Here is a 27,535-nt window from a genome sequence, read left to right on the forward strand (position 1 = left end):
GGTCCAATGTTCTCTCAGTCAGTTATCACACTCCTCAGCTGTGGGAGTTTATTACAAGTGTGAGAATAACTGAGTGCTCCAGTCTGCTGGCCAGATAAGGAAATACAACTAAGCATAAGAAGTACTATCTAAATGGAAAGGTTTCCTTGGCAAATCAGGTTGATTTTCAGAATCCAAATATAAAAATGCAGTTTTGTTGGAGCAGTGCTTCACCTGGTCCAGTATTCCAGCTCTGACAATGGCCACAGGACACTGTTTAGGAAAAGCAGGAGTGTCTGCCCACCATCTGTGAAAACACACTGTTCTTTCTGCCCTGGCATCCCAAATCATGAGCTCAGGGATGCCAGAGGTGCATTCCTGACTATTCCCTCTAATATCTGTTCATGACTTGCTGTCCTTGAGGTCTCAGTCCAGGAGACAGAAAGGAAAAAGAACTGGAGACATTTGTGGAGCACAAACAGCTGTTAGAGAGAGAGTCAGGTCCTTCTCCTCAGCCTGGCTCTGTCTGTGTATACTCTGCACAGAGTGCAGGAGTCAGAAGACAGAAGCAAAATCCTGCAGGGCTCTGAGAGCTGCCCAGTCCAAGGAGGTGGCAGGGCAGGAATTGGGACCCTTACAGAGCTCAGCAGGTTGGGTGAGCCCCTGTCCCAGTGAAGCCCTGCCAGCATCCTCCTTTTCCCCAGGGCTCTGCTGGAACTCGCCCGGTGGTCCTGGGAGCTGCTGCCAAACATCTGCCTGCAGCACACTGATCTGACATCAGCTGGAACCCTCTGTTTCCTCACTCAGGAGAGCTCCAGGGGTGGAAGAGCAGGGCTGGAGATCAAGAGGCCTCAGCAGAGCTTGGTGATAAGACAAAACCCTGCAGGTTTGGACTCTATTATCTCTCTAGATAGTGTTCTCTCATTTCTTGCTGTATCTGACCCTATCTCAAATGACAGAAATCCATCCAAACCATCCTTTCTTCTCTATTATTTTTGGCAACTAAGTACCACACACTGCTGTTTGAGAGACTAACCTGGGCTGTTCTGGATGAACAGCACCAGTGGCAGTAAAGTTTTTGACCAGTCCATTGGAGCCACAGCCAGGGTACTCTGAGCATCCTGCACTCATGGCTTGGCCACTCAGCCCCAGACACAGATTGCAAGGATCTTGGGCAAATGCTGATTTTTCAAGGATAACACTTCAGCAGGTCTCAATAATAAAGTCCTGCTGTAATCCCAAATCCCATTTTTCCTACAACTGCTTAGTGTTGACTGAATGCCTTATTGCCCAGGTCTGCCACCTTCACAGGACCAGGGACTTCAGACCACTCAAGGCCAGAGAGAAAAAGACAACCTGAATTTCTGTTACCATTTGGGATCATGGATGTATGAACATCTGTCAGGTTCCCAAAGGAGCTGCTTTGCCTCACTGAGGAATTTCAGCCTGGACCTGGAAATCCTGTGGCTGTTAGCACCGTGTCACAGCGCGAGTAATTACATCTGAGCCCCAACACCCCGACTGCATCCAGCACAGTGCAGTGCTGACACGGCTGCTGGTTCTGATCTGGGAGCTGGGGTGTTTGCAGCTCCTTGGCTACGGGGTGCAGATGCTCTCAGATCTGTCTCCAAGCCCTCAGCCCTGCAGCAGCCAGAAGGAGCAGAGAATCCCAGGGTTTCCCTTGGGAAGAGTGAGAAGCTGGTTAGGGCAGCAGTGTGAGCAGTGATGAGAGTGTGATGCAAGGCTGGAGGGGCAGCTTTGCACCCCCACTCCTACCTGGATAGGGTAGATGTAGGCACCTCTTCTAGGGAAAAGGGAAAGATGGCATTTGAAGGATGCTCAGTGGAACTCACACAGAGCAACTGATGTGGTTCATGAGTTAGAGGAGACCATGGAAAGGAAGATGATTTTAATCCACCCCTCCACTGTCTTGATACCAGATGAGAACTTCTTTTATGGGCTACTCTAAGGCCATACCTGCTCAAACATCTTCTGTCAGTGCTAGAGCTCATTGCATTTTATTTTTAAGTAGAGAACTTAATTGTGAATAATGAAAGTTATTAAACACCACATTTTTTTAAAAAAAGAAACATGACACAGGGTGGAACAGAGGGAATTTTAAAGCTTTGGCTGGATATGCACAACTTGACTGAAATAAATAAAATCCCAAGGCCACCTTCAAGCCACGTTAGGGGACAGTACTAACACAAGTAATAAATGGATATCCTTGGAGTGCAACTTACAGTGTGTTGAGGTTCTTCAGTCTTCTGAAGGCTCCAGGTTGTATCTCCTTGATGTGGTTGAAGCGTAAATCTCTAAAAGCAGAGAATATAAACAAGCCATTAGAGCAGGGAAGGGAGTGGAGAAGGATAAGGGACAATGATTGGGGTCTGCTCTTGTCTGTAGAGTCAGGCAAAAGCTGGGACAAGCCTATAGTGCTAAAATTCTTTATTCTAATTCCACAGAAAACCAGACACTAAAAGGAGTCAAGGAATCATTCCCATGAGAAAAGAGTCTGCAGCAAAACACCCCAAGTTCACATGCAATTACTCTTGCATCTCATCCTGATTTATAGAGAAACACACATCATCAAGTGGAGCCATAATTTAGCTCCCTACTAAAACTGCCTCTGCCTTACAATGGTTAAATCTGCTCAAATAACCTCATATAACAAGAATTTCCCATTTTGCTCTGCAGTGCTCCAAGACTTACAACAGCTTATCTCTGCCTGCATTTCAGATCTGTGCCAACTGCAATTAGAATTACTGGAGTCCAGGGGATTCTGGCAAATTTCAAGGGCTGCCCATGGAACTACATCAGCTTGGAACCCAAAACCATGGGGTTTGGCTTGCTAATGGGATAATGAAATAAGAGCTAAGTGGTTTAACCTGGTTAACCAAGGATAAACACATCTATAGGGAACGTGGTGCATTGATTTGGCACCTTGCATGGCCCAGTGTATTATAACAAATCACAAAAGCTGACAAATGGGGATTGCTGCAAGTTTCTGTCCAAAGCACACACTGAAGTGGATTTTGTTTTTCTCCTGCACTGCTTGATCTATCACATTTAGGGAATACACAGATATTTTTCCATGTTAAGGCAGCCTTTTAAGGGCATTTTCTTTAAGAAGAAAAAAGCAGTTTGCAAAACGTAGTCATTCTATGCTAAAAAAATCATTATAAATTTTCTTACTTTTTAGGCAGAAAATGTTGGGTTTAACTTGCGTTGCTTCAAATGTTCATTTCTTGCCCCTTTTTTCTCAGAGGGAGTTCTGCATCTTTCTTCCCTGTCAATGTGAATTTGAGGGTATCTTTATGGATTTTTCAGGCAATGGCTGCCACCACGAAGCCAGACACAATTAAACCCTGGCAGCAGTGACAGCACACTGTGCTGCCTCTTCTCCATGGCCTCGTTAAAAGGAAACGAGGAAAGACCAGGAGAAAAGGTGAAGAAATGCAAATTTGATTTACAGCCTGCAATGCACAAACACCAACCCTGCTGCCCTGGGGGGGTGTAAAGGGCCCTGTAATCAGTGCAGGCTGCAGGTAATAGGGAACATTGTAAATACATGGGAGGAACACACAGGGGTCAGGGCTGGAGCTGGCCATGCTCAGGGAAGGCAGTGAAATGGAAAATCCAGTTCTGGGTCACAGGCTGCAGGTGGGGACATAAAGCCTCAGACAACTGCAGTCCTTTAAACCACACAGAACTACCATTCTTTTTAAACTACACCACCCCCAAGGAGCATGTAATAAAGCTTAGCTCATTGTTTTAATGAAATATTTTAATTTTTCTTCTGTTTTATGTTCCAGGTAAAGCCTTTAGATGATTCTCTGGACCTCAGCTATCCTTCAGTCCTTTGGCAAGTTCTTTTGGGTTTGCTCTCCATCACAAAGGCAACAGCTTTCCCCACAGACAAAAATGGAACAGAAACACTGCATCCCTTCTCTGAGCACTTCATTTCAAGGAATGATGTGAAATAACTGGAGAGAGTCCAAAATAAAGCAATGGGAATGATATGAAGTTTAAAAAACATGACAATGAAAAGAACTGAAATTGCTTATTTAACCATAGATAAAATAACTATGGCAGGAAATTGCTACAAATAGAAAGGGCAAATAGTCACTGACTGAAACTGCAGATTCAAGGGTTTTTTTTAAAATATCTGAATTAGCAAGGCTCATAAAACACCCAGTGCACTTTAGGTGAGACAGGCATTAGCCACACATGGTTTAGGAAGGTAGATTCTGCCCTGGAGCATGGACCAGGCTATTCTGCCCCTGTACCCCAGACAGCATCAAAAGGTACCAGTGTTGATGTCCCTGGGCATGCAGAGGAACCTGCATATTCCTCTTTACTATATAATAATTCCAATACTTGGGCTCATCCTTGGCATTTTCACTCCAGACCTTGCCTCAGCCTAAAGCATCGCCAGCAGCAAAGGGCTGCACTGGGAATCCCTGGCTTGAATGTGTTTGATTGAGAGCATTCCCCACTGAGTTTGTCTCCTCTCCCACAGAAACACTTGTTCCTCTCTATTCCCAGGGCACTCACTCTGGAAATTCACGTTTCTGCTCAGGAACAAATGTGTTTTTTTACAGGGACTCACCACAGAGCCTCTCCCAGGGCAGCTGCTCCCAGCTGCCCCACACCACAGCAGCTGGGCTCCCTCCCTCCTGCCCACTGCTTTCCACCTGGGAATTCGAAAAATGGGGGGAAAAAATAATCCCTCGTAATTTTACTCTCCCCCATGATTTCAAGGATGGCGGTCTGGGATTACAAATGACCTTCCCACAAGGAGCAGCTGCTGCTAAAGGATTCTGGATGCTCATCTGCCTTCACACAGAGAGGAGGCCTGGGACAGCAGCATCACCCAACACAGATCCCTCTGGACAACACCAGTTTGACTGGCTCTGCTTTAAATCCCACCGAGCCCTCATGCTCTGACAGGGAAGTGACCTGGGATGTGTGGATAATCCTGGAGCTGCCGTAGAAATCAGCCACCTTTTCTGAATTTGGGGAATTATTGACAGAGACTACAAAGAATGCCAGAATTTGCACATGGATGGGGAAATGGATCTTTACAGAATTACACAGTGTGAGCCTCTCAGCTGCTATCAGAACAATCATCCCTGCAAGCCTTCTGTTAAATAATTATCAGTGATTAGCACATAAAGCAATCAATGGCTTTTACAAGAAACTTCCACTTCTGTTTAATCTATTTAGGCTTTCACAGACTCATGTATTACTATGTTAACTAAGCAGATAATTAGCTACAAGAGGCGTTTTACTGCAGTTCTGTGGAAATTACTGGGTTTTTGTGTCATTGAAGAATCCTTTGTGCTCCCAGCGCTGTGCACAGCAGTGATGCTGACAGTTCTGCCCGGAACTGGTTGGAAAGTGGCAGCCACACAATCACCACCAACAATGACACAGAGAGTAAAGGTGCTTTTACAGAGATTATTAGGTGTTGAAGTTCCTCCCAGTGTTTCCAGAGGAAGGGAGGGCGTGAAAGACATCCTATAAAAATATCCTATAAGACAAGTTTCCAATGTACAAGAAGAGCCAGGACATTTATCAGAAAGATGCTCGTTCCTCACATTTATCTGCACAACATCAGAGTCAGCTCTGCAGGTTCCCCAGTCCTGCCAAACCACTCCAGTCCTGGCAGGAAGGGAAAACTGCCTTGCTGAGATGGAAATGAAGAGCTCCAGACTCACTGTCATCAGCTCCCCAGCTCAGGAATGTTCCTGTCCCACACGAGTCCCCAAGTGGCTTCAATAAATGACAGCCTTCATCCCAGAGCCCCTTACATGGACAGCTGAGCCCTGCCAGCCCTGAGAGGCAGATGAGGAGGCCATGGGGAGGCTCAGGGCTGGGGATTCTCCAAGTCCTGGCTATTTTGGGCCTTAACCAGCTCAAGACATCAAGATCTGGCTGTTCAAAGAGCGAAGAGGAAGGAAAATATGTTGAGCACGGAGATACAAGGAAATGAAATGATGGGATCATGGTTGAAACAGTGGAGAGCGAGCAGCTGCAGGGAGCCTCACGCTGCAGAACAGGCTGTGGCTCCCTGCTGCACTGCCACACCACTTATTCTGAAGATTCAGAAACAGTAGATTTTAATTAAGAAAATTACCACAGGCATTCCTGAACCCAGATTTTTAAGATCACAGCTCCCACAAACAGGAGTCAGGTTTTGTAAAGGGCTCCCTCTGCGTCAGCTGGGGCAGGAACTTGACCAAAATCCAGCAACCAGTGTACCGAGCTGGTTTGATCTCACTTTTTCTGTCCATGTAAGCTGCTGGGAATGCTATGCTGGAAAGGGCAGTGCCAGGGCAGGAGGGATCTGCTGGTGCCTCATTCCTGGTGGGATCATTTCAAATACCACCTGGCATCCCTTTAGCTCTTTCCAGGAAGGGTAGGGCCAAGGATTACCTCCAAAACACAGTTTTGGTCCTAAACATGTATTCAAGTTGGAAGATTACAAAAAAAGATGCTGAATTCATCAGTGTTAGATAATTTGAGCTATTATTTATTAACAGTGATGAAGAGTAGGGTCTGATCTACCCAAAGCAGCTGAGTCTGTTCTTGGGCATTCACAGCAGCATGATTCTCTTAACCTAATGCATAATTCCTTTGCACCATTTATCCAAGATACATCAAAGGAAGAAAATTTTCCCTCCTCCTGAAGTGTGTTCTGACCCTGATTCAGAGGAAGTAAAATAAACACTTTAATATTGAGTCTCATGTAGCTAAAGTGTCAGTCTTCCACTTTTTTACGAGCATGATCAATAAAGTTTTTATCCAGAATACACACACATTCTTTCACCAAAAAAATACTGACTTCTCCTTAAAGAGAACAGGAAAGAGTCCTGGTATCCCTACAGGGAGAGGGATGTGTTGAGGGCAACAAAAGTACAAATACTCAAGTGGGAACCAGATGCTGAAGCACTGGAAGTTCAGTAAAAGCAGAATTTTAAACACTTAAGGTAGTTACAATCACAAGACTTAGAATGCTTCCATCAAAAGATGCTGGAATGTTTCTAGAAAGAAAATATATTTGAAATACCTTCCCTCCCCATTTTCTTGCCAATGAAGAGACTTCTAAAAATAGAACATTAAGTTCTTGGTCACCTCTAGAAGGTTTAATAAGGATTAAATACTACAGTGAAAGAAGTTAGAAAGAGATTCTACCTGGCACATGCAGAATGTGTGGGTGTGCATTTAATGGCTGTATATAAGATTATCACAGAAGAGGAAATGAGTAATCCCTTCTTAAACCCAAAACACACGACAGAGACCACAAACAGAGCAGCATTTCCAAGAACTCATTTGCTCAGTAAACCTTTCCCCAACAAATGTATAAAATTCCTTCTCAAAATGTGCTTATTAATAGACCAAGAGAGCTACACCCTGTCTTACTCCAGCCTTCCTCCTGCAGGAGGAAGAGAGGACCTGAGCAGGCACCAAAAGCAGCACAACAAGGAAGGGAAAGAAAACTTGTCCAGCTGGCCAGGCTTACACTGCCCAATTAGCAACCAGGTCTGTGCACAACTGGGTCACCTTCAGTTCATGCCAGCCATGTGCTCAGATCCCAGATCCTGCCCTGCGCCCTCAGCTATGTTTCTCCAGCAGTACTCATTCATTATGTGCCCTGCATAATGCAGAAAGAAGAATAAACCCATGGATAATTGGATTGCAATCCATTAGCTGCCAGCCAGAGGGGAACTTCTTTCCATGGATTTCTTCTACTCATGTCCACACGTTTGGAAGTTTATTGTTTTAAATGTCACACTGCAGAACAAATGGCTGCGGAGGTTAAAGACCTATTGAAATTTTCAGTGTATGTTCCACAGCTGTTCCCTTCCCTGGGCTGCTGGCTGGAAGAACTGCCTGAATCCCAGCAGTAACCAGCAGATCACATCTGGATAATCGTGTTCCAGTTGAACAGACACCAGCCAAAATACGTTTGCAGCTCTACACCATGAATTTTTATGGCTTATCTGTACGCGTGTAGTCGTTCCTGCCATCCCATTCTCTGCTCGGGATTAAGCAAGCAGTCTCCATTACCAAGGACAAATAGCCTACTGCTAAAACCAGACTTTGGGCCAGATCCTCAGCTGTACCCAGCTGGGATTGGGAAGGGAGGAGGGAAATGGCGACCCAAGAGGAGCCAGTAACAGCTCATCAATCCCGGAGCTGGTTCCGTGCCAGCCCCAGCATCGCTCAGGGAAGGCGATGGGCGGCCCCAGTGCCGCCAGCTGGCTGCAGACCCAGGGGCCATCTGCCAATGGCAAAGCACGGCCCGTGCCAGCCAGGAGACTTCCCCACTCTTCCAGGATTCTTAGAGAGGGTGGCACGGAGTCACGGAGGTCAGAAAGTCCCAAACTCCCAACTTCAAAGCAAATTCCACCTGGAAGCTGCAGCTGTTCTTCGAGGGAACCGAGCTGGAGCCTGGGATCGGTGCTGGGAGCTGCAGTCACAGACTCAGCCCTGTTCACACCAAAGAATAACTGTGGAAAATATCCCAATCCCACATTTTCTGCTCAGAATAACTCCGTGATCAAGCCTATTCTTGCTATAATTCCAAATGTTCAGTCTGACACAAGGGTTCTCCCAGGAGAAACGCTAACATACCAAAAAGCTGGAGGAGTCAGGGCTTGGTTAAGAAGCATTCCTTGATCTTCCACAATTCAAAAAAAGTTTAATTACTCAAATGCTATTTATAACAAATACAAATGGGATACTGGCTGGGAAATGCATTTGCATATATTAGATCTTCAAGATAGCCAGACAGTCAGGATTTTTGCTTGCCACACAAAGGCCCATGATCTGCCAACAGAGAGCACTCACCAGGCTCATCTCTCTTTATGTCTATAATGACAAATATGTGGTTTGCTTATAATTATGCAGACAGCAGTAAAAGAGGATAAAATGGATAAATAATCTTAAAAATAGTGGTTCATGAAGAGTCATCTTTCTTTGCAATATCGTGAGATATAAAAATCTCACATCTGTACTATTTCTTTAATGTTTTTAAAGCCAGTTTCCCATTCAAGGTGGTGCAGAGAATGAAGTGTGCTGCTGCACACCATTCCAGAACTGGGAAAGAGTTGGTGAGACAGTAAACTTCCCTCCCTCTGCACTCCAGGAATCTCGAGCAGAAACTCACTCAGGCTCCACTGTGACAGCAAACATTGCCTCATTGCAAATAGAGAACAGGAATTAAGCTTCAATGATCTCAGAAATACCTCAGTTCAGCCAATGGAACAAACCTTTCCCTCAATAAAATCTAGATTTAAACAAGGAGCAACAAGTTACTTTGCTAAAATCAGTGTCAGGGTACTTTAAATATTTTAATATTACAAGATGCAGGGGAATAAGAGGGAGAAAAAGGTTGGTAAGAGTGTGAAGAGAGATGCTGCAAATCACTGTCAGAGCATTTAAGACTGCCCAGTGAACAGGTACAGAGCAGGGTCACACTGCAAATAATCATCCCAGCACCAGCCCAGGCAGTGAGAAAGCTCTGGCAGCTGCAGCAAGGGTAGAGCTCATCCTGTGGGCCACCAATGCAAGAACCTCTGTGGTCTCCACCCACCACAGCAGACCTGGATGGCAGCAGCCCAATGCCAGCATCCTGCTCACAGCATGTTCCTCTGGCTGCCAGCAGAGAAAGTGCATTACAATATCAGTGAGATGTTCAAGGGAGAAATGCTGGTATGGATGTGCCAGCTGAGATTAAGCTGAACTTGTTATAAGCAAAGGGAAAAGGCTCAAACTCATGTTGGAAAAGTTTTGCAACAGGCAGCAGTTGAAGGAGGATGAGCATGAAGATTCATTTTTGACAAGTCTTTCCAGCTACTTACAAAAAAGGGGTCATCCAAGACAAGGGATCAGATAAGAGTATCACAGAGGGAAGGATTTTGTCACGTGTCACTGCATCTTAAAGCCACCTTTAAATTTAGGATTAGTTTAGAATCACAGGGAAATGCTCTTCTGCGCCTATCAATAAGAGCTCTTGAAGATTGTCCAAGAATTCAATGTCCTTTTCCTCCACCTTTCCTGTTTGAATGGATTCAGCCACCAGCTCCCTCATCTTCTTATTTCTCCAGTATTCTGTGAGTTGCCACAGCTGTTACTTTCCAAATAAACCTCAGCTTTGATTTGAACAGTTCAAGTAGAAAGTGGAAAACCAGTACTTAGAAATTCAGTACTGAAATGGTGTTGTATATATAAGGGAAGTGTTTGTGTCACTGGAGACAAAAGCCTGAGCTGCTCTATTTCCTCTCTCCCCTACACCCATACACAAAGCCTTCTAAAATGCAAACTGTGCTCCTTTCCATAAGCTCAGTTTAACATTTTTGACCTTTGATTCCCCAAAACTGTCTTCCAGAGCTTGCTTGGAATTACTCTCATTAAATTTTTCAATTCCTTGATTGTCCCATTAGCAATTAACTGATGCCAGAAGCAGCAGTTTCTGTTTTAAAAGCACAAAACAGTTCTTGAGGATTACAATTCTGTGGGGGGGGGGAAAAACGGATAAAAAGTATGCCTTTGGCCTTTTTGCCTTCTTTCTCCTTTTTTTAAAGACCAGGCAGGTAAGAAAGGCAGGAAAATGAAGTGGTTACTCACAGAATGTTTGTCTGGGGCGGGATCTCGGGGATGGTTTCCAACATCAGATGCATGCATCGCACCGTAGTCCTGAAGCACAGGCAGCGGCTGGGGCAGGAGCACGAGAAACCAGGCAGGAGGAGAAAACACAAAAAGCCCCCAAGAACCGAAGGTTTGAGCAGCATGGTGTTTGCTGGAGCGTATTTGCCTCAATTCTGAGCTGCAGGGAGCTGACAAAAAAAAAAAAAAAAAAAAAAAAAAAAGTTTCCCAGCCCTGAGGTCCAGGAGGAGGGGACTCATCGGCATGTGTTTGCAATTAAATTAAGGCAGTTTGACAGTCCAGCCGCCCACCCTCTCTGCCATTCTGCACATCACATCACTGGAGATCACACTGTCCCCACCCCTCTCTGATTGTGGCGCTGAAATACAAACTCGTCTATTTTCGCCTTGCTGCTTCTTTTAAACAGCAAGTTAACTCCACTTCTCCTCAGGCATCTCTGAAAGCACAGTGCACCTCCATGAACAGCGACCAAAAAACGACCTCGTGGTCCAGGGCTGAGCTGGGATGCAAAAGATCCAGGGCCAAGGTTTTTATGTCAATTTTTTTTGCCCTAGCACAGTCTGCAAACTAAAGAGAGAGATTTATCTAACAGCCTGCCAAATGTATGGTGCTGTAAGGCTTTCAGGATGGAGGCTGGCTCCTATTACATGTCGCTACAACATCAAGCAAAAAATTTGCCTCCAACCATTGAGTGGGCATGGGATGTAACAGATAAGGGATTTTAAAAGGGAGATCACTAACAGAGATAAACTGCAAATAAAGACTAAACCCCACCCAGGAGTCTGTAAAGTTTCTCAGGCAGAGTAAAAGCTGATTCATTTCAAAGGTCTTTGACCAAGTATAATTTCTTTCAACAAGGATGTAATTTGGAAAAATGTTTTTGAGAAATTCAAGGCAATTCAGGGGTGAAGAGGGGTAAAAAATATGAAATCAGTTGAGTTTGAACTGTAGGGAATGCAGTCCTCCATTTGTTTCTCCCCACTGGAAGATAAAATTGTGATGCAAAAGGCAGAATTTGTTTCCAGTTTAATTAATCACCTTTATAAAGAAGCTGCAGTGAAACCAGCTTATCTTTAGGTTTCAAGCTATTGCTACACAATATCCTAAATGTATATGTTGAGAACAAGGGAGGCATTAACATACATTAGGATTTTTACTGAGTAATTTCCAACACAGCAACATCCCACATAACCTGGCAGCTCAAACGAAAGCTTCCCATCAACCTGCACATCTGCTTTGTACTGTACACTACAAAATAATTAATATGGCAAATAAGACAAGAGTGACATTTAAACCTTCCTGGTTAAGATTCTCTGTCACTTGAGCATTTGGGGAGACTGTTTGTGACAAGTCTTTCCAACTACTTACAAAAACGGGTCATCCAAGACAAGGGATCAGATAAGAGTAGCACGAAGGGAAGGAATTTCATGGCATGGAAGGTAAAAGATGTATTGGTTTTTCCAGCTATAAAAGAGAATTATCCTGCAGGCTTTCTGCACTCAGCCCTCAGGCAATCGGCTGTTTGTTTGCCGGGCCATCACTTGGAAATCTGAGCAAGTTCACTGAACTCATGGATTTGGGCAGAGTGTCCTCTAGCGGCCACCCAACCCAACCCAGGCCAACCCTGCTCACAAAACCAGGTTGTAAAAAGCCAAATTATCATCTTCAGCCTTCACACAACAACCGGCAGCTGAAACCAGACTGCTCTGGTGAACAGCACAGCTTTTAATTCCGGAGGCACTGAGTGCTTTAGAAGCACATCCTTCATGTGCATCAGGCAGTGTGTGTTATGTGAAAATCCTCCTGAATGAAGTTCTCTCTCTGTGGAATTGCATTTCAGGTCTGGCTGTGCTGTGGGGGAGCAGCTTTGGGATGGATTGAGGGGCGTTTGCCCATTGCTTTGTAGGAATGGGATCTTGAGCCAAGGCAGCAGAGCCAACAGAGCATGGGGAATCCCTTCAGTACAAGGCAAGTTCTGCAGCCCACACATTTTCTGGACAGATCTTCACCACTCCTCCCCTGCCTTGCTCGTCTCCCATCAGGATAAATGGGATGTTGGTGAGGGTTAAGGAACACCAGCAATCCCAGGCCCCTTACTTTCACATTAATGTGTCTTATTTTCCATTAACATGACAAATTCTTTCAAAAGGAGTGTGCATCTCTGAGCAAGAACCAAAACTTGTCTCCTGAACAGCAGGAATGATGTCAACCCTTGTGTCCCATGCTCCAGCATTTCCAGCCTCGGCTACGCAGGCTTTTCACACCTGTAGAAATCAAGAAAGTTGGGGGGTCCCTCAGGTGGGTTTTTTTCCCCTTCACCCTTTGTATTTTTTATTTTTAACTCTCCCTTCTATCCCTTTTTCTTCAGCAGAAAGATTTCCCTCAGGGGACCTGCTCCCTCTCTACACCCCAGGGGACTGTGATGCTCTATGTTTTACAATGAAGTGAACATAAACATCATCTGACAAATTTAATTTCATCGATACCATTTGTATGACACATCCATGGCTTTGCAAAGCGGAAAAGGATTTTCTTTCAGCACACACCACGTGAAGGAAAACATTAACGTTGAACTAATCTCCTGTTATAGCTGGGAAAAGGACATTTATCATACACACAGATGACAGGAAGAAACAGACAGGCAATTATCCTATGGAATAAAGGTTAACAGATTCATTTAATTAGCAGCAGCTGTATTTGCTATTATGATTAGATTCCTAGCACAGCTGAAACCAAAATATTGTTCTCAATACTGGAGAAATGAAAGCCTTGAACACCCGCTCTCAAAAATCCCCGTTAATTAAACAATCCAGGCAGAGCCCAGGGGACAAGAGGGGAGCTGCAGTTCAGAATGCACAGAACAAACTCCTGACACCTTTGGCTTAGGCAACTCCTTGAAGTACAGAAATGGATGAAATCACCTTTTGATATCTGTTGTTTATAGTCAAACAGGCAGGAAATTAGGCCCACTCTTTAACCATTCTGACGTATTAAATCTACATCAGTGCTGTGTGTGCTGATCCCAAAATTCATCCTGCACAGCTGCATTACCTCAAGGTTTGGAACTCATCATCTGGGCAGGTTTGAGACATCACATTCTGAGGAGTTCATCTAAAACTATGCACCTGCACCATACTGTTAAACACTTCTTCTGCTGTTTTTGTGTCTTGACCTCCACTTATGGAAATAAGCACTCACCTACAAAGTATTCTAACCACAACATAATGCAAAGCCATGTTAAGAAGGCTAAAAAGTTTTTACTGAGTTTATTGATACAGAAACACTTATTAATAAAGTTTAAATTGCATAACACTTCTGCATGCCTCAGGCCAACTGAACTCTAGTTTCTATACAGAGATTTTTCAGCTTACACACTCATGACTAAAGCAGTTTGAAGTTCAGCTCTCTTTGCAAATTTGCTGCAGGATCAAAACCTAAAAGGAGTCACATACAAAAAAAAGTGACAACTACTGAGAACACAAAAAGAAACAAAGCAGGTACAATTCCTGGACAGCTCATAGATCTATAGAAACCCAACTCTGCCTCCATCCCTCTGCTAGAAATGCTTACAAAACTACAGTGCAAGTGCTTGTGCACAGGGAAAATGTATTTACAATTCCCCTTTATTTACAGGCTATAAGCAATACTATTTCACAGTTATATTATACATAGAATTTCTACTATCTGTTTAGATCTGTAGGTTTTTTTGGACAAAAGGACAATGACAACCTAGAACATAAATTTCCTGTGTGTATATATATATATATTTATTTATTCAACCTTATCCAGGAAAAAATAGCAGTATTTATGCATCTTATAGAAAGCTACAAAAATCTAGCAAATGTAATAAAAAAGGCAAATCTGGTGAAAAAAAATCTGATAAAATACCTTTTACAACTGGGGCTGGGATGGGGATAAAAACCAAACAAGGGATAAATGAAAGATAATCCTCCCTCAACTGGTCAGCTTTAACAGAATCTCTGCAAGGCTTACTAACAGGAACCTGAAGTTTAATGTCATTTTTAAAGGGACTCCTTTAAAATGTTGTGATTAAACTGAAGGTTGACCTGGTAGCCAAGAGCAGGAGGCATCCTGGACTATGGAGGGGTGTGGAAATTGTGCCACAATCCAGAAAGGCACATACCTGGCATGACACCCATTAAACAGACTTTTCCAAAAAATAAAGAAGCCACAGCCTGTAGGGAAGCACAGAATAATTACACACAGATTCTATAAACCCTCTATTTACCACCATATTCAGGATTTACATTTTTAGAAAGAAATTCATGGGAGTTGCCAGAATCCAGTGATGGGGATGTGCATCTTTACAGGAAACATCAGCTCAGTGACCACAGAACTGCCCCACTGCAAATAAAGACATCAAAATCCAAGGGAGCAAGATAACTTGGGGTACCATTGAGACCAGAAGTGGAGACATGAAACCAGAGGCAAAACCCAGCCTATGCCTGTGTTACATGCCCGCAACCACATGATACAGGATTATCAGTCAATATTCCCTAAGAGACACAAAAATCCTGTTAAGCAAGGAAAGTTCTCCACTTCAGGCTTAGACATATATGTTATTCATTTATTTTCAAAGCCACACAGAACTTTGAAACTATTTTTCATGAAGCAAGTTGTGCAACTCAGGACCATTTGGCAACACAGTCTTCACTCATTCCTCCTCAGAAATTGAGGAGACAGCACACATTAAAAAACCAAAAGATATCAAAGTGATACCAACTCAGGTGTTTCTGATGGGGCAATGCCTTAACACAGTTTCATAACCTGCTGAAAGAGAGCTTTTCATGCCCCCTAGCTTTAGGACTATTTCACATCAACACAAACTCCAGAGTTTCTTTCCAGCCTTTTACCAGTTCAGGTACATTTCCCAAACAGGCTGAACCAAGTAAACCTCCTCTAAACACAGTATTTTATCATCCACAGACACTGTGGACTCCTCATTCCTGGAAATACCCAAGGCCAGGCTGGATGGGGCTGGGAGCAACCTGGCCTAGTGGAAGGTGCCCCTGTACATGGCAGGGGGTTGGAACAAGATGATCTTTAAGGTCCCTTCCAACCCATTCTGTGATCCTATGATTCCATGGCATTCCCTTCCGTCACCATGACAGAGAGATCTGGGAATAAAAATGACAGCTCACATCCACAGAACTGCAGAGTGACAAGTCCTTCCATCTGAACCTGTTAACATTTCTACTTCATTGCTGCAGGAATAAAATCACCTACCCAGCTGAGCAGCTCCTCTCCACTGGGGAGCACTTGTTTAATTCTGCCCACCTTGCCACAGCAGGGACACACACACAGGAACACCTGAGAACTGCATCAGTTTGGCTCCCTAGGCTGCTCTCAGGTTCTGCAGATCCCCCACAAAACTCTGTTTGGCTGATTTACTGCTCAGGCTGGTGCTCTGCACCTCACTCTGCTCAGCCCAGACAATCTGAATTATCTCACATGACAGCAAAACGCACGGATACTGCTTCCAGCTTGCACAAACTCACTGCCCTGCAGCTCTTCTCTACCCTTTTCCCCTCTCAGAATTACTCTGTAAACATTTTCAGAGACAGCAGTCCCAACCCTGACTACCTTGCATCCTGTCAAAGTTAAACAGCTTTGCAATTCCTCACTTGCCTCCATAGCTTTGAAAGAACCACAGAAACCTAACAACTCATTCTCTAGAACAGGGGTTTCCCCTTAAAAAAACCAGTATTTTGTAAAACTTTTTACTAAAAAATTATATATAATTTACAAGCAAAGCAGACCAGCCAAAGGGGAGCTGATGCTTTCCTTCTCATTCAAAGCCTGGATGCCACAAGGGTAATGTCAAAAATTCTTTCCTTTCTGTAGAAGTTGTGCTTTTCAGATTACTGGAAGAAACATGATTTGCCAGGTCAGGTTTTAACTAATTACCTCCATCCTCCATTAAACACACACCATGGCAAATACATGGCAGGTTTAGTGGGAGAGAGCACAGACAGGAAAGGTCTTTGGGGAGCTGCTCAGGAGTTTTTCCCAACTGATATTCGGTAGAGCAGCCATGAGATTTTCAGGGATATCTCCTGCAGTTAGTTTCAAGGGAATTAAATCCTCCTTTCCCTAAGCAGCTGAGCATTTCACCAACTTGCTTCCTAAGGAATCCCTGCTGTAGAATAAAACTATAGCACACAACTGAGAAGAAAGAAAGAACTCAAAAAAGCTATAATGTCAAAGTTTACAGCAGCCACATTCCCCAGCCAGCCTACTGCCTCGGGTGTCACACTGGCAGGCAAGCAAGTGGGACACGTTTGTCAAGCCCTAAGGAATACTTTATTCTCTGCCTACTTCCCACTTCCTAAAAGAAGAAAAACTACTTTTCCCTGTAATAAAGCAAGTAATACTTCAAGGGATCAGGCAACGGCAGGCTCAAGACCTTTTCTCTCAAAAAGTTCACGGGAGGCTCTGGCTTTAGTTCAGAGGGTTTGGATTCCTCCTCCTCCTCCAGCCTCTCCTCCTCCATGTCCTCGCAGTTGTTGTTGTCGTCGGAGGGGCTGGAGATGCGGCTGGCGAACACCTCCTTGTCCAGGAACACGATGGTCTCCATGCGCCGGCGCCGCAGCCGCCTCCTCTTGAACCTGGGGGGGCTCTTGAGGCCGTCCCCAGCCCTGCCCAGGGCCTCCTGGTGGATGATCTTCTTGATGGTGCCTCGGATGGCGATGCGAGCCAGGTCCTGCAGGCTGCGGACGGCCACGGGCGCTGCGAGCAAAGAAACCCGGTGAGTACAGACAGAGAAACTTCCCCCCCAGAGGTACTCCCAGGAAAAGTTCTGTTTGCTCAGAGTAAATCAGGCCATTTGAATTCCCTGCTGGGATTACACAAACAGCTCTATTCAGCTCCTGTCAACCCGGATAAACTGTGTTGCAACTTTCCGAATGAAATTTAATTGCGCGTTTCTCTCATTAAAAAATGTCCTGCCTTGATTTCAAGTTGTCAATTATTCTAAGATGCACATCTTAAAGATTGTTTGAATGCAGGCTTAGTGATGGGAGCTGTGATTGTTTCATGGCTTAGAATCAGGTATTTTCCTCTGGTAGATAACTAAACCTGAAGTCTGTTTAATTCTTCCATAAAATAATTTTTCTATTGCTCAGCTCCTTCAGCTTTGCCAAGTTCCGCACTTATAAAACACAAGTACTATTTATGCTCTTCAAAAACTGCTTCAGACTTAGTGAGTGAAGACAGGCTGGAAACCATTTTGTAGAAGTAATTATAGCAACATCACAGTAAGTTACTGTATTAAAATGCCTCCCACATTAATGGCTTGGAAGACTATTCTGTCTCCTGCACTTCTTTGCTGCCAGTTTAGAAATGCAGAAAAAAAAATAAAAAATGTATAGATGCACACAGATCCATGAACTAAAATAAATTAAAACTGACACAAAAAGTCTCTGTCCTCTGCCAACAAGTGAACTTTCCTGGGACCTAAGTGAAAAAAGTAAAAAATAACTACACAGAATTTATGGGCAGGTCTCACTACAAAGTGAGAACATGCTGAAACAGGCACTTGTTGGATTTCCTAGCATGCTGTAGACTGTTCCCTGAGCTCCTGTCATGCAGACACCTTTCCAGGTTAAGACCAAAGCCTGACTAATCTCTTTATGAAAGTACCTCTGTCTTCATGTGTTCTTAAGAGGCCTCTTGACACTGAAGTCTTAATCTAAAGATTGGGGCCACTGATACGACCTGCACTTCAAACAGCTAACCAAGAACTGCACAACTTGTATCCCTCGAGCATTCCAGGTTCAGGATAACTCTGGATTGCTGGGGGTGAGTGTCTTTGAGCAGATACAACATTTGTTCACAGGTGGTGCTTGTTTATTTCCCTCTCCTTGTGGCACAGTGCCTGAGAACCATGACAGGATTCAATCAATCACTCAGGACCGGAACAGAATGTGCAAAAACAAGGACAAAACACCCTGCAAAGTTCAGGTACAACTTCACAAGAAATAATTTGTGTTTAGAATGATGGCCCAGTGGAAGGTGTCCCAGTCCCCAGCAGGGATATTGGAATTAGATGATCTTTAAGGTCACTTCCAACACAGGCCATTCTGTGAGTCTGTGATTAAAATCTATTAAAATCTATCAACTCCAATGCTTGCACAAGACAGACAGCTGCTCAAAAAAAGGAAGGACTTGGAGTAATTTTCCTGGAAAGGATTCCCAGGGATGTTACAGCTCACAGCCAAGCAGAAGGAAGTTCCCCAAGCTCAGGAATGTCTGTACTCACGCAAGTGAACGAGCCTTGGTTTTCCTGAATCTGTGTGGTTTGGCTGAATCAAAGGAGCAAAGGAAACAGCAAGAATCTTCTTGGTCTCCCAGGCAGAAGGACCAGTCCGAGTTATCTTAGTCAACTGAAGCAAAACAAGGAGATTATTGTCCATTGTGGGAACTACAGTGAGATTTTTGAACAAAAAAAAACGAATAAATGAATTTTCTGCCCGGACAATTTGAAGTAATGGAAGCTGCAACAGTAAATGAGAAACAACATTGGATTTTTGAAAAAAAAATTTGGGAACTCCTTGCAGGACTAGCCCCAAGTAACTCCATCTATTCCAACAGAGCATGGGCACTGGAAATTTGGGTCACTCTGCTTGCCCAGATCTCCCTCCAGGCTGGAGCAGAGCAGCTGTGCCTGACCTCTGGGAAAACTCCTGAGTCACCACGAGCACTGGCTCCTGAAAAGGTCACAGATCAAATCTCCTGCCCCAACCCACTGCACAGCCTCTCACTGGGAAGAAACCCTGCACCCTGCTCCTCACATTCCCTGACAGTGGTAAAAGGTCAGGCACTTGACCCACTTTTTACTAAAAGAATCCACTGACACTTGTAAATAGAGACATCCTGCACACTCCTTCAAGAGCCAGACAGGGAGCAAAAAGTTGTGTTATGCCATTAAGCACAACACTAAATTATATAATTAAACAAAGCTTTGCTCACATTTTCTGCAGTGTGAAAGTAAAACTGCAATTAACAGATTGTAATATATGGAAGACTGCAAAACTACAAATTTCTTAAATATTAGGAATGTGCAGAGTTCAGTTTTCAGTCATTGTGAAAACCAGTGCACTTAATTCTTTCTTCAGCCTGCTACACGGGCAAGATAAAAGAACAGCTACTGGCCAAACCATGATCAGAATTAAGAATAACTGAAATATGAGTAAAAAGGCACTCAACCTTCTCTTCTAGAGGCATGACAAGAATTCCCCCAACTTTCAACAGGTTCTTCATGTAGTCCTCATGCTCCTTCTGGACTCCAGCACCACAGTAAACACGGTCATACTGAGTGCAGTCTGGAGAAATCTCTAAACAATTGCCAATGACAAAGGATGGCTCACAAAATTCAAACCTGAAAGTGAAAAAGATTTGTATTAGGCAAGAATAAAATGATTTATCAAAATTAATTATTTTCACAATTCTGGAAAAATTGAACTATGGAAAACACTTGAAAAAAACCCCACAGTTCTACAGGATTTCTCCTCCAAAGCCCATCTATTCTGGACATTATTGTTAATAGACCACAGCTATAAGTCTCAAAAGCACAGAAAAATGAGGTCAGAATTCATGGATTAAAATCTCCAAAGGATAAAGATGTATAATTTCATACTTGAGCTGCAGGTAACTCTTCAGAACAAGCTATTTTTAGCCACCTGATGCTGACTCAGTTATAAAATGCAAATACAAATACTAGACCTGCACTCCCAAATGTCAGTCTTTTAAGGACTGCACCTGGGTTTATTTTTGCATTTTCAAAGCTTTTAACTGCTTTTCAGATGTGGGGAATTACCACCTGATGATACAGAAGTAAGCTGTGCTGAAGCCAATGGAAGTTTTGCCATCAGCTTCAAAGAACTGTGATTTCACCCTTCATAAAAAAGACTTTTTGCCTACAGTATTTCTGACTTGGTTTAAAAGAAGAATGAGTGATTCTCTGATGCCTGTGGTTTTCTTACAAGCTCCCTAAGTTTTAAGCCCTATGGTTAAAGGCTGATTTTGGTAGAAGTTGCTCAACACATCCAATCTTTTACTGGTATCTTGAGTGGCAGCTCAACATAGCACCTATTTATTCCTAATGCTTCCTGGAGCTTTCTGGGTTTGCAAAGAGGGCTGGACATTCAGAGCAGCCAGAGAACAGTTCCTGCACACGCTGTTCCAGGAGCACAACCCAGCAGACATCACTCAGCAAAGCCAATTTTCCAGGCATGGTAATTTCTGAATTCAGCTTGCTTTTGCCTCATTGCTATATTTGTCTGGAGAGAGAAGAAAGTCTTCCTTAAAACATCTCCTCAAACAACAGCAACATGACTGAAAAAAACCCTGTTGAGAACCAGAAATTTTCAGTCTTCTGCCAAAATGCAGAAAATACAACCCCCTCCCCAGCAGCTTCCCAGAGCAAAAGGCTGAGTAGCCTAAAATCCTGCATGCCATGATTTTCATTTTCTTCCTCCCAGGAGAGGAGCATATCAGGTATTCACAGATGCTTTGCTTCCCTGTTTGAACAGACTGTGAAACAGATCCAAAAATGTGACAGCCACAACTTTTACTGCTGAGGTTACTATTGGCAGTGGTTATCTAGCTGGGAAGTTATTACTTGTGACAGCAGCAGAATGGAGGGTCTAAGGAAGAACATAAATCAAATCCCAGGCAGTTTTAGTACCAACTTAATCATCATGAAACTATCTTCATATTTTAAAATGCCATTTTTCCTTCTTCTCAGATAAAACGTATTAAGCCACTACAAAAACCAGTTCATAATCTCATCACTATGCAGGCTCTCAGATCACAGGCACAACCAAGCACTGCTACTTGCAAGTTTTAAGGTGTTACTGCAAGTGCATTTAAAAATAAACAAACTTCCTCAGCTCCCTCTAAGCCCTGCAACATCAGCACTGCTATTAAAAACTCTGCAAACATTTCTGAAGCTCCCTCACGACACACACAGGCTTCGAAGGTCACACACTGCAGCTCAGCAAGCCTAAGGAGCCTGAATCCTCAGATTACCCTGAATCCAGAGGGGCCACATGGGAGCTAGAACTGCCCTGAGTAAAGCCAAAAGCACACAATTAATCCCAACAGGCATTTTGCATTCTTACTTGTCAAAGCTGTCACTTGTTTTAATGAAAAAGTCCAATTTCTGCTTGGCGTACTCGATCACGTCAGAGTGAAGCTCCACACCGTGGTTAACCCCAAAAGGACCTGCAAGGGCACAACACCAGGGGATGGCAACAGCAACAACACCAAATCCAGCAGCATTAACACACTTTGGGCTCCTTCCTCCAGCAGATTGTTCCATGAGTGTCAGAGTCGGTGTTTGTGTGGGGTCAGCTCTCTCACTGCTACAATGAGATTTGCAACCCTATACCTGCAATTTCTGGCAGCAATTGAGCCTCTTGTGCACAGCTGATTCTGAATCATTTGCTCTGAACTATGCAGGAAACTTCTCTATAGGAGGAAAACACTGATGCCACTGCTGTGAAAGTGACCAATGGCCTGCATAGGCCTGCATGGCCTACAAATTTTATTCTAAGTAATGTCAACAAAACTAGGAGAAAATCACAAATGGGAAATGAGACTTCATCCTGAGAATAAATATCCCAGCAGTTAAAATTCTGGAGACTCCCCCAGATTTTACCCTATAGCCACTTGCTATCTATCCTGGCAGCACAACTCTGACTGAAACACTGCAGGGGGAATTTAAATTGTCCGATTCCACTTGGATAATTTGCTTTGTGCCGCTGTAGATGTGGTCACAAAATCAGTTCTGCTGCACTAAAGTGTCTTCCAGAGAATATTCCCATCTGTGTGCTGAGGAGTTAAAAGTCGAAAATGAATCTCAAACCTGTCTCAGACAGGGCTGTGAACACAAACCAGGCACAGAGCAGTCACAGCTTTTTGTGAACTTGCTCAGCCCCAGTTTCAACTCTGCACTCCTGATCCTGACCTGGGGTCTTGCTTAAGGGGAAACAAATCCAGGTTTATGCCCAGACCTGCAGGAATCCATTACAGCCACCTTTGGAACTACATTGCTGCCTGTTCTGATCTGCCACAGAAATCTGGATCCCATCCAGTTCCAGAGAAGGCTGTGAGAATCCTGATAAATTGCCGAGCAGGATTAATGCATTCTTTCCTTTCCCAGCTACCTTTTTAGCTCCATTAGTGGAGGAATACCTCATCCCTGATTTCAAAACCTGCTTTTAAAGCTCTAATACAAGCAGTTAATGTGACTGAAGAGGTATTTACCCAGGATGAGTCCCACCATGGAACTCAGATAACCAGTGCCACTGCCAAGGTTCAGAAACGACAGCCCTGGTTGCAGGTCCAAAGCTTCCATCACCTCTGAGTAAATGCACGGTGCTGAGAGATGAATATTTCCGTGCTTCCATGCCAAATCCTTGTAGGCATTGTCTTTGAACTCCTCCAGGTAGTAATCTGCCCTATCAATGGCTCTGAATGCCTGCTCCACCAGCTCTGTCCTGATGTACTGGGCCTCCTTCAGGTTATCAATTAATTCATCGTTGTCTTCTCCTGCACTCACTGCACCTCCCATCTTCAGCAGCCTCCTATAAACACTGAAAGGGAAATAACAACAAAGCAAGGTGAGGTACAGAACATGCTCTCCAACACCAAATTATGCTGTTGTACATGGAGTGCTTTGAGAGAGATCTTTACCTACTCCAAGCTCCAGAAAAACCTCACCCAGTGCTCTCCCCACCCATCCCAACAATGGCAAGCTAAATGCAGCAGATCTGGCATCCAGTACCTGACACCAGTAGGGAAAAAAAACAATCACAATAGGCAATTTCAATGGGCAAGGCCTGTCTTCAAACCCTCCCACCGTTTTACCAGCACATCAGCTTTTCCACTGAACCCTTTCATAGAAAGGATTATTCCAGCTCCTGCGCTTAGGGGTCATTTTTCACTGCAAGCCCAAACAACAGGGCAAGTTTGGGCTGTCTGTCAGAGCTCCTGTCACACACAAACTTTCCACCTCTAACAGCACCTGACAAGACTAAGAAATAGGCAGAAAATCCAGAAAAATCTCAAATTGCATTTCCTTTGAACGTGCATTGGGATGTTGACTGCACAGAGGTTCAAAAAACCCAACAAAACTCTGACCTGTCAACCTTGCTTACTTTGGTAATGCACTTTAGCAAATGCACTTTCACACAGCTCATCTCCAGAGCCTGAGCCAGCACCATTAGTAAAGCACTTAATGACACAGACAGCAGCTCCACAGAGAATTCCCACTGCAGCCTACAGGTTTTAAAGGAAAATGTACAGGGGAACAAAACCACTCAGAATTAACCCGGCTTCTTCTCCCCTTCTCAAATATTAAGGGGAAAAATCCTTTCCAGAAAGCACAACATGATTTTAAGCCGTGTTTGTTTACAATGCCCTTCCCTGCTCACAGCAATAACCACAAAGCAGCAGCTTTGGAGTTCATTCCTGGGATCGGGAGATCTGCCTACAGCGAAATTGTTGGGGTCTGTTTGTTACATTCAGCCAGAGCAAATTATAAACTTTCATTTTCTGAGGAAACAAAGCAAAGCTACAGGACTCCAAGGAGATTTCACAGTTGTTCAAATAACACACTGTTCTGATTACCTGTAGAGGCAAACAAAACAGGATATACTTAGGCAGGGAACTCGAGCCAGTTCTTAATCCATTCATGTCTCAAACACATTAATCCAGTTCAAGACCATTAATAACACTTGAAATAAAACATCACCCCTCTCCTTTCCACAGTTACTCCTTCATTTTCTCTACAAAAAATGTCTCTGTTTTATTACTTCACAGTGGGAACACATCAGTTTGAAGGTTCAGGTGGGTTAATATACCAATTATACTTTCCCCCTCCCCTTACATACACAAAACCTCACTGCATTTGCAACACAGGGCTGCCTGTATCTTTTATTTAACATTCCACATTAAAATACTCTCTTCACCAAGAATCTTGATTCCCTTGACTTTCCTTTATATATTTTTGTTCTTAAGCTTCCTTTATTCTTCCACTCCTTTTGCTATTAAAAAAATAAATAAAAATCTACATTTTTAGATTTAAAGCAAGAAGTTGTGCCTTTAACAGTGCTCCACGTTGGATCCCAAACAAATTCCTGCTGATGTACGCAAGCCCCACTGGGACAACTGGTCTGACCTGGTTTCAGCTCAGCTCCATGGACAAGTGCTCTTCCATGTTCTACGCCACGGAAAACAACAACAAACACAGCTGGCTGAGACATTTTCATAATGGGAGCAGGGATATCTGCCCTGTGACAGGTGTCAGTCACTTCTGAAATCATCACTTTCCCTGCATATTAACCTACTTCCACTAAAATGTGTGTTTTTTAAAACTCTGACATTCAAAGGTCTCTCCTCATGTGATTCCACACCTTTGTTTATTTTGGTGGGAAATGAGAACCCACTAGGGCTTATTGTTATTAAATTTTTCTAAACAAAACCCTCTCCCTCCGCAGCAAACCCCGGGTGCATTTTCCTCGCTTCTAAGGCAAAGCAGAGATTTCCCCAAATCTGAGCAGGGACAAAGTCCACAGGCAGAAACCCGGACCGCTGCCCAAAACAGAGCCACCAAAGGGGGCAAAGCAGAGCCACCAAAGGGGGCAAAGCAGAGCCACCAAAGGGGGCAAAGCAGAGCCACCAAAGGGGGCAAAGCAGAGCCACCAAAGGGGGCAAAGCAGAAACACCAAAGGGGGCAAAGCAGAGACACCAAAGGGGGCAAAGCAGAGACACCAAAGGGGGCAAAGCAGAGACACCAAAGGGGGCACAGACACCAAAGGGGGCAAAGCAGAGACACCAAAGGGGGCAAAGCAGAGACACCAAAGGGGGCAAAGCAGAGACACCAAAGGGGCAAAACACAGACACCAAAGGGGGCAAAGCAGAGACATCAAAGGGAGCAAAGCAGAGACACCAAAGGGGGCAAAGCAGAGACACCAAAGGGGGCACAGACACCAAAGGGGGCAAAGCAGAGACACCAAAGGGGGCAAAGCAGAGACACCAAAGGGGGCAAAACAGAGACACCAAAGGGGGCAAAACAGAGACACCAAAGGGGGCAAAGCAGAGACATCAAAGGGAGCAAAACAGAGACACCAAGGGTGGAAGGAAAACAAACCCGAAGGCGAACCGGGAGCCTGCGGCTGCAACCCCGGCACAGCAGCACCGCTCGGGGAGGGCTCAGAGCAATGCCCGAGGCACAGAACCGCGGCTGCTCGCCCCCGGCAGGTCTCCAGGGCAGCCCCTGCCCCGGCACGGCACCGGGAGAGGCACAGGGGAGGTTATTCCCGGATTTCAGACAAAAGCAGTACCTCAACGGATGGCTCGGCTCCGTTCGCTTCGTCCCGTTTCGGTTCGCCTCGGCTGCGTTCGGTTCGGTTCGGTTCGGCTCTTTTCGGCTCCGCTCGGCTCAGCCAAGGCCGGCGCGCTCGGGCCGTAAACACTGCCCAGCTGAGCTCCGCTCGCGGCACTGCGCATGCGCGGAGCGCACGACCGCCGCGGGCGGGGGGGGGAAGGGGAAGGGAGGGGAGGAGGGGAAGGGGGGGTGGCAGGACTGTACCACGGCTGGTTCCGTGAGGGGAGTCCCGGGCATGGAGCCGGCTGGAATTGGCTCCATCAGATCGGGGAAAACTTCCAGCAGCTTCTCCCAAATCCACCCCACTAGCCGAACCTTGCCGTGCACACTCAGTGTAACATACCAGGACCAGGCACAGGCTGCCACTCTCATTTTGCCCATCGCAAAGCTCCTGGGCACATCTCCCCATGGCAGCCTGGGTGCCTTTCCCCATTCCCGGACTCTCTGCCCTTCCCGAAGTTCGTGTTCCCATCACGAGGCTCCATCTCCACACCTGCTCCTCCACCTCACCGCCAAGGCTCCATCTCCACACCTGCTCCTCCACCTCACCGCCAAGGCTCCATCTCCACACCTGCTCCTCCACCTCACTGCCAAGGCTCCATCTCCACACCTGCTCCTCCACCTCACCGCCAAGGCTCCATCTCCACACCTGCTCCTCCAGCTCATGGCCAAGGCTCCATCTCCACACCTGCTCCTCCACCTCACTGCCAAGGCTCCATCTCCACACCTGCTCCTCCAGCTCATGGCCAAGGCTCCATCTCCACACTTGCTCAGTTGTCCCAGCTGTCCCAGGCCTGGTGCCCTGAAATGGTGCTGTCACAGCACCTTGTGGGATTGGGGCATCCCGGTGATGCCTCAGGTTTAGCTTTTATGTTTTTCAGATTCTGTGCTACTTTCTGAGCTTCATATTAGGAGATAGGAAGCTCTCTTCACAGAGTAGCCAGACAAAATTCCTTCTCTAGCTGGGGACCAAGGACAAATGATCCAAATCTCAGGCCCAAGAGCACAAACAACGTGGGCTGAAGAGAAAATAACAACCAGGATGGGACTTCATAACCTAAATCTATAATTGGAAAATTAACTCCAGCATGCAAATGGAGAAAAACTTATAAAAGTGAGAGACCCTATGTCCAGTTGTGCATTTTGTGACCATTTTGGTTCATCTTGAGTGCAGCCCTGGCTGGGCTCTTGTGTTGCCCAAGGTGCATCCGTGGAGGCCTTTTAATAAATCCCTGCTTTATTCTTTAACTCCATCCAGCCTCTGTTCTGGGTCAGCCTGCTCAAGGCATCCCAGCATGCAGGAGTGAGGGGCTGGGGGATACCTGTGAGCTGCTGGCACAGACACAAATCCAAACCTCCTGAGTGAGTGAAGCCTGGCCAGCACCAGATATTCTGGTATCATTAGTCAGGCTTGGGAAAAAATCATGGGAACTTAGGGGAAAAAAATAATTGTGGTGGGAACT

The 27,535-nt window shown here is 44.9% G+C and overlaps 2 protein-coding genes across 2 annotated transcripts in view; both read right to left on the minus strand.

Moving 5' to 3' along the window:
* The window catches only part of LOC131090684 (peroxidasin homolog), a 42,457-nt gene extending 31,676 nt beyond the window's left edge, over positions 1–10,781 (minus strand). The window contains exons 1-2 of the mRNA XM_058036217.1: positions 10,618–10,781; positions 2,223–2,294 (exon numbers count right to left, since the gene is read on the minus strand). Of these exons, the coding sequence (XP_057892200.1) occupies positions 2,223–2,294; positions 10,618–10,781 (236 nt within the window). The remainder of the gene's footprint in view (positions 1–2,222; positions 2,295–10,617) is intronic.
* Positions 10,782–13,112: 2,331 nt separating this feature from the next.
* On the minus strand, positions 13,113–26,198 carry PCMTD2 (protein-L-isoaspartate (D-aspartate) O-methyltransferase domain containing 2). The gene is made up of 6 exons (XM_058036366.1): positions 26,029–26,198; positions 22,949–23,277; positions 21,802–21,904; positions 19,886–20,057; positions 18,939–19,062; positions 13,113–17,407 (listed from the first exon to the last, which is right to left on the minus strand). Exons 2-6 carry the CDS (start codon positions 23,253–23,255, stop codon positions 17,022–17,024), a joined length of 1,092 nt encoding a protein of 363 aa, XP_057892349.1. The 5' UTR covers positions 23,256–23,277; positions 26,029–26,198; the 3' UTR covers positions 13,113–17,021.
* Between the last annotated feature and the right edge of the window lie 1,337 nt (positions 26,199–27,535).

This window comes from Melospiza georgiana, chromosome 17 (genome assembly GCF_028018845.1).
Source record: "Melospiza georgiana isolate bMelGeo1 chromosome 17, bMelGeo1.pri, whole genome shotgun sequence".
Lineage (NCBI taxonomy): Eukaryota > Metazoa > Chordata > Aves > Passeriformes > Passerellidae > Melospiza > Melospiza georgiana.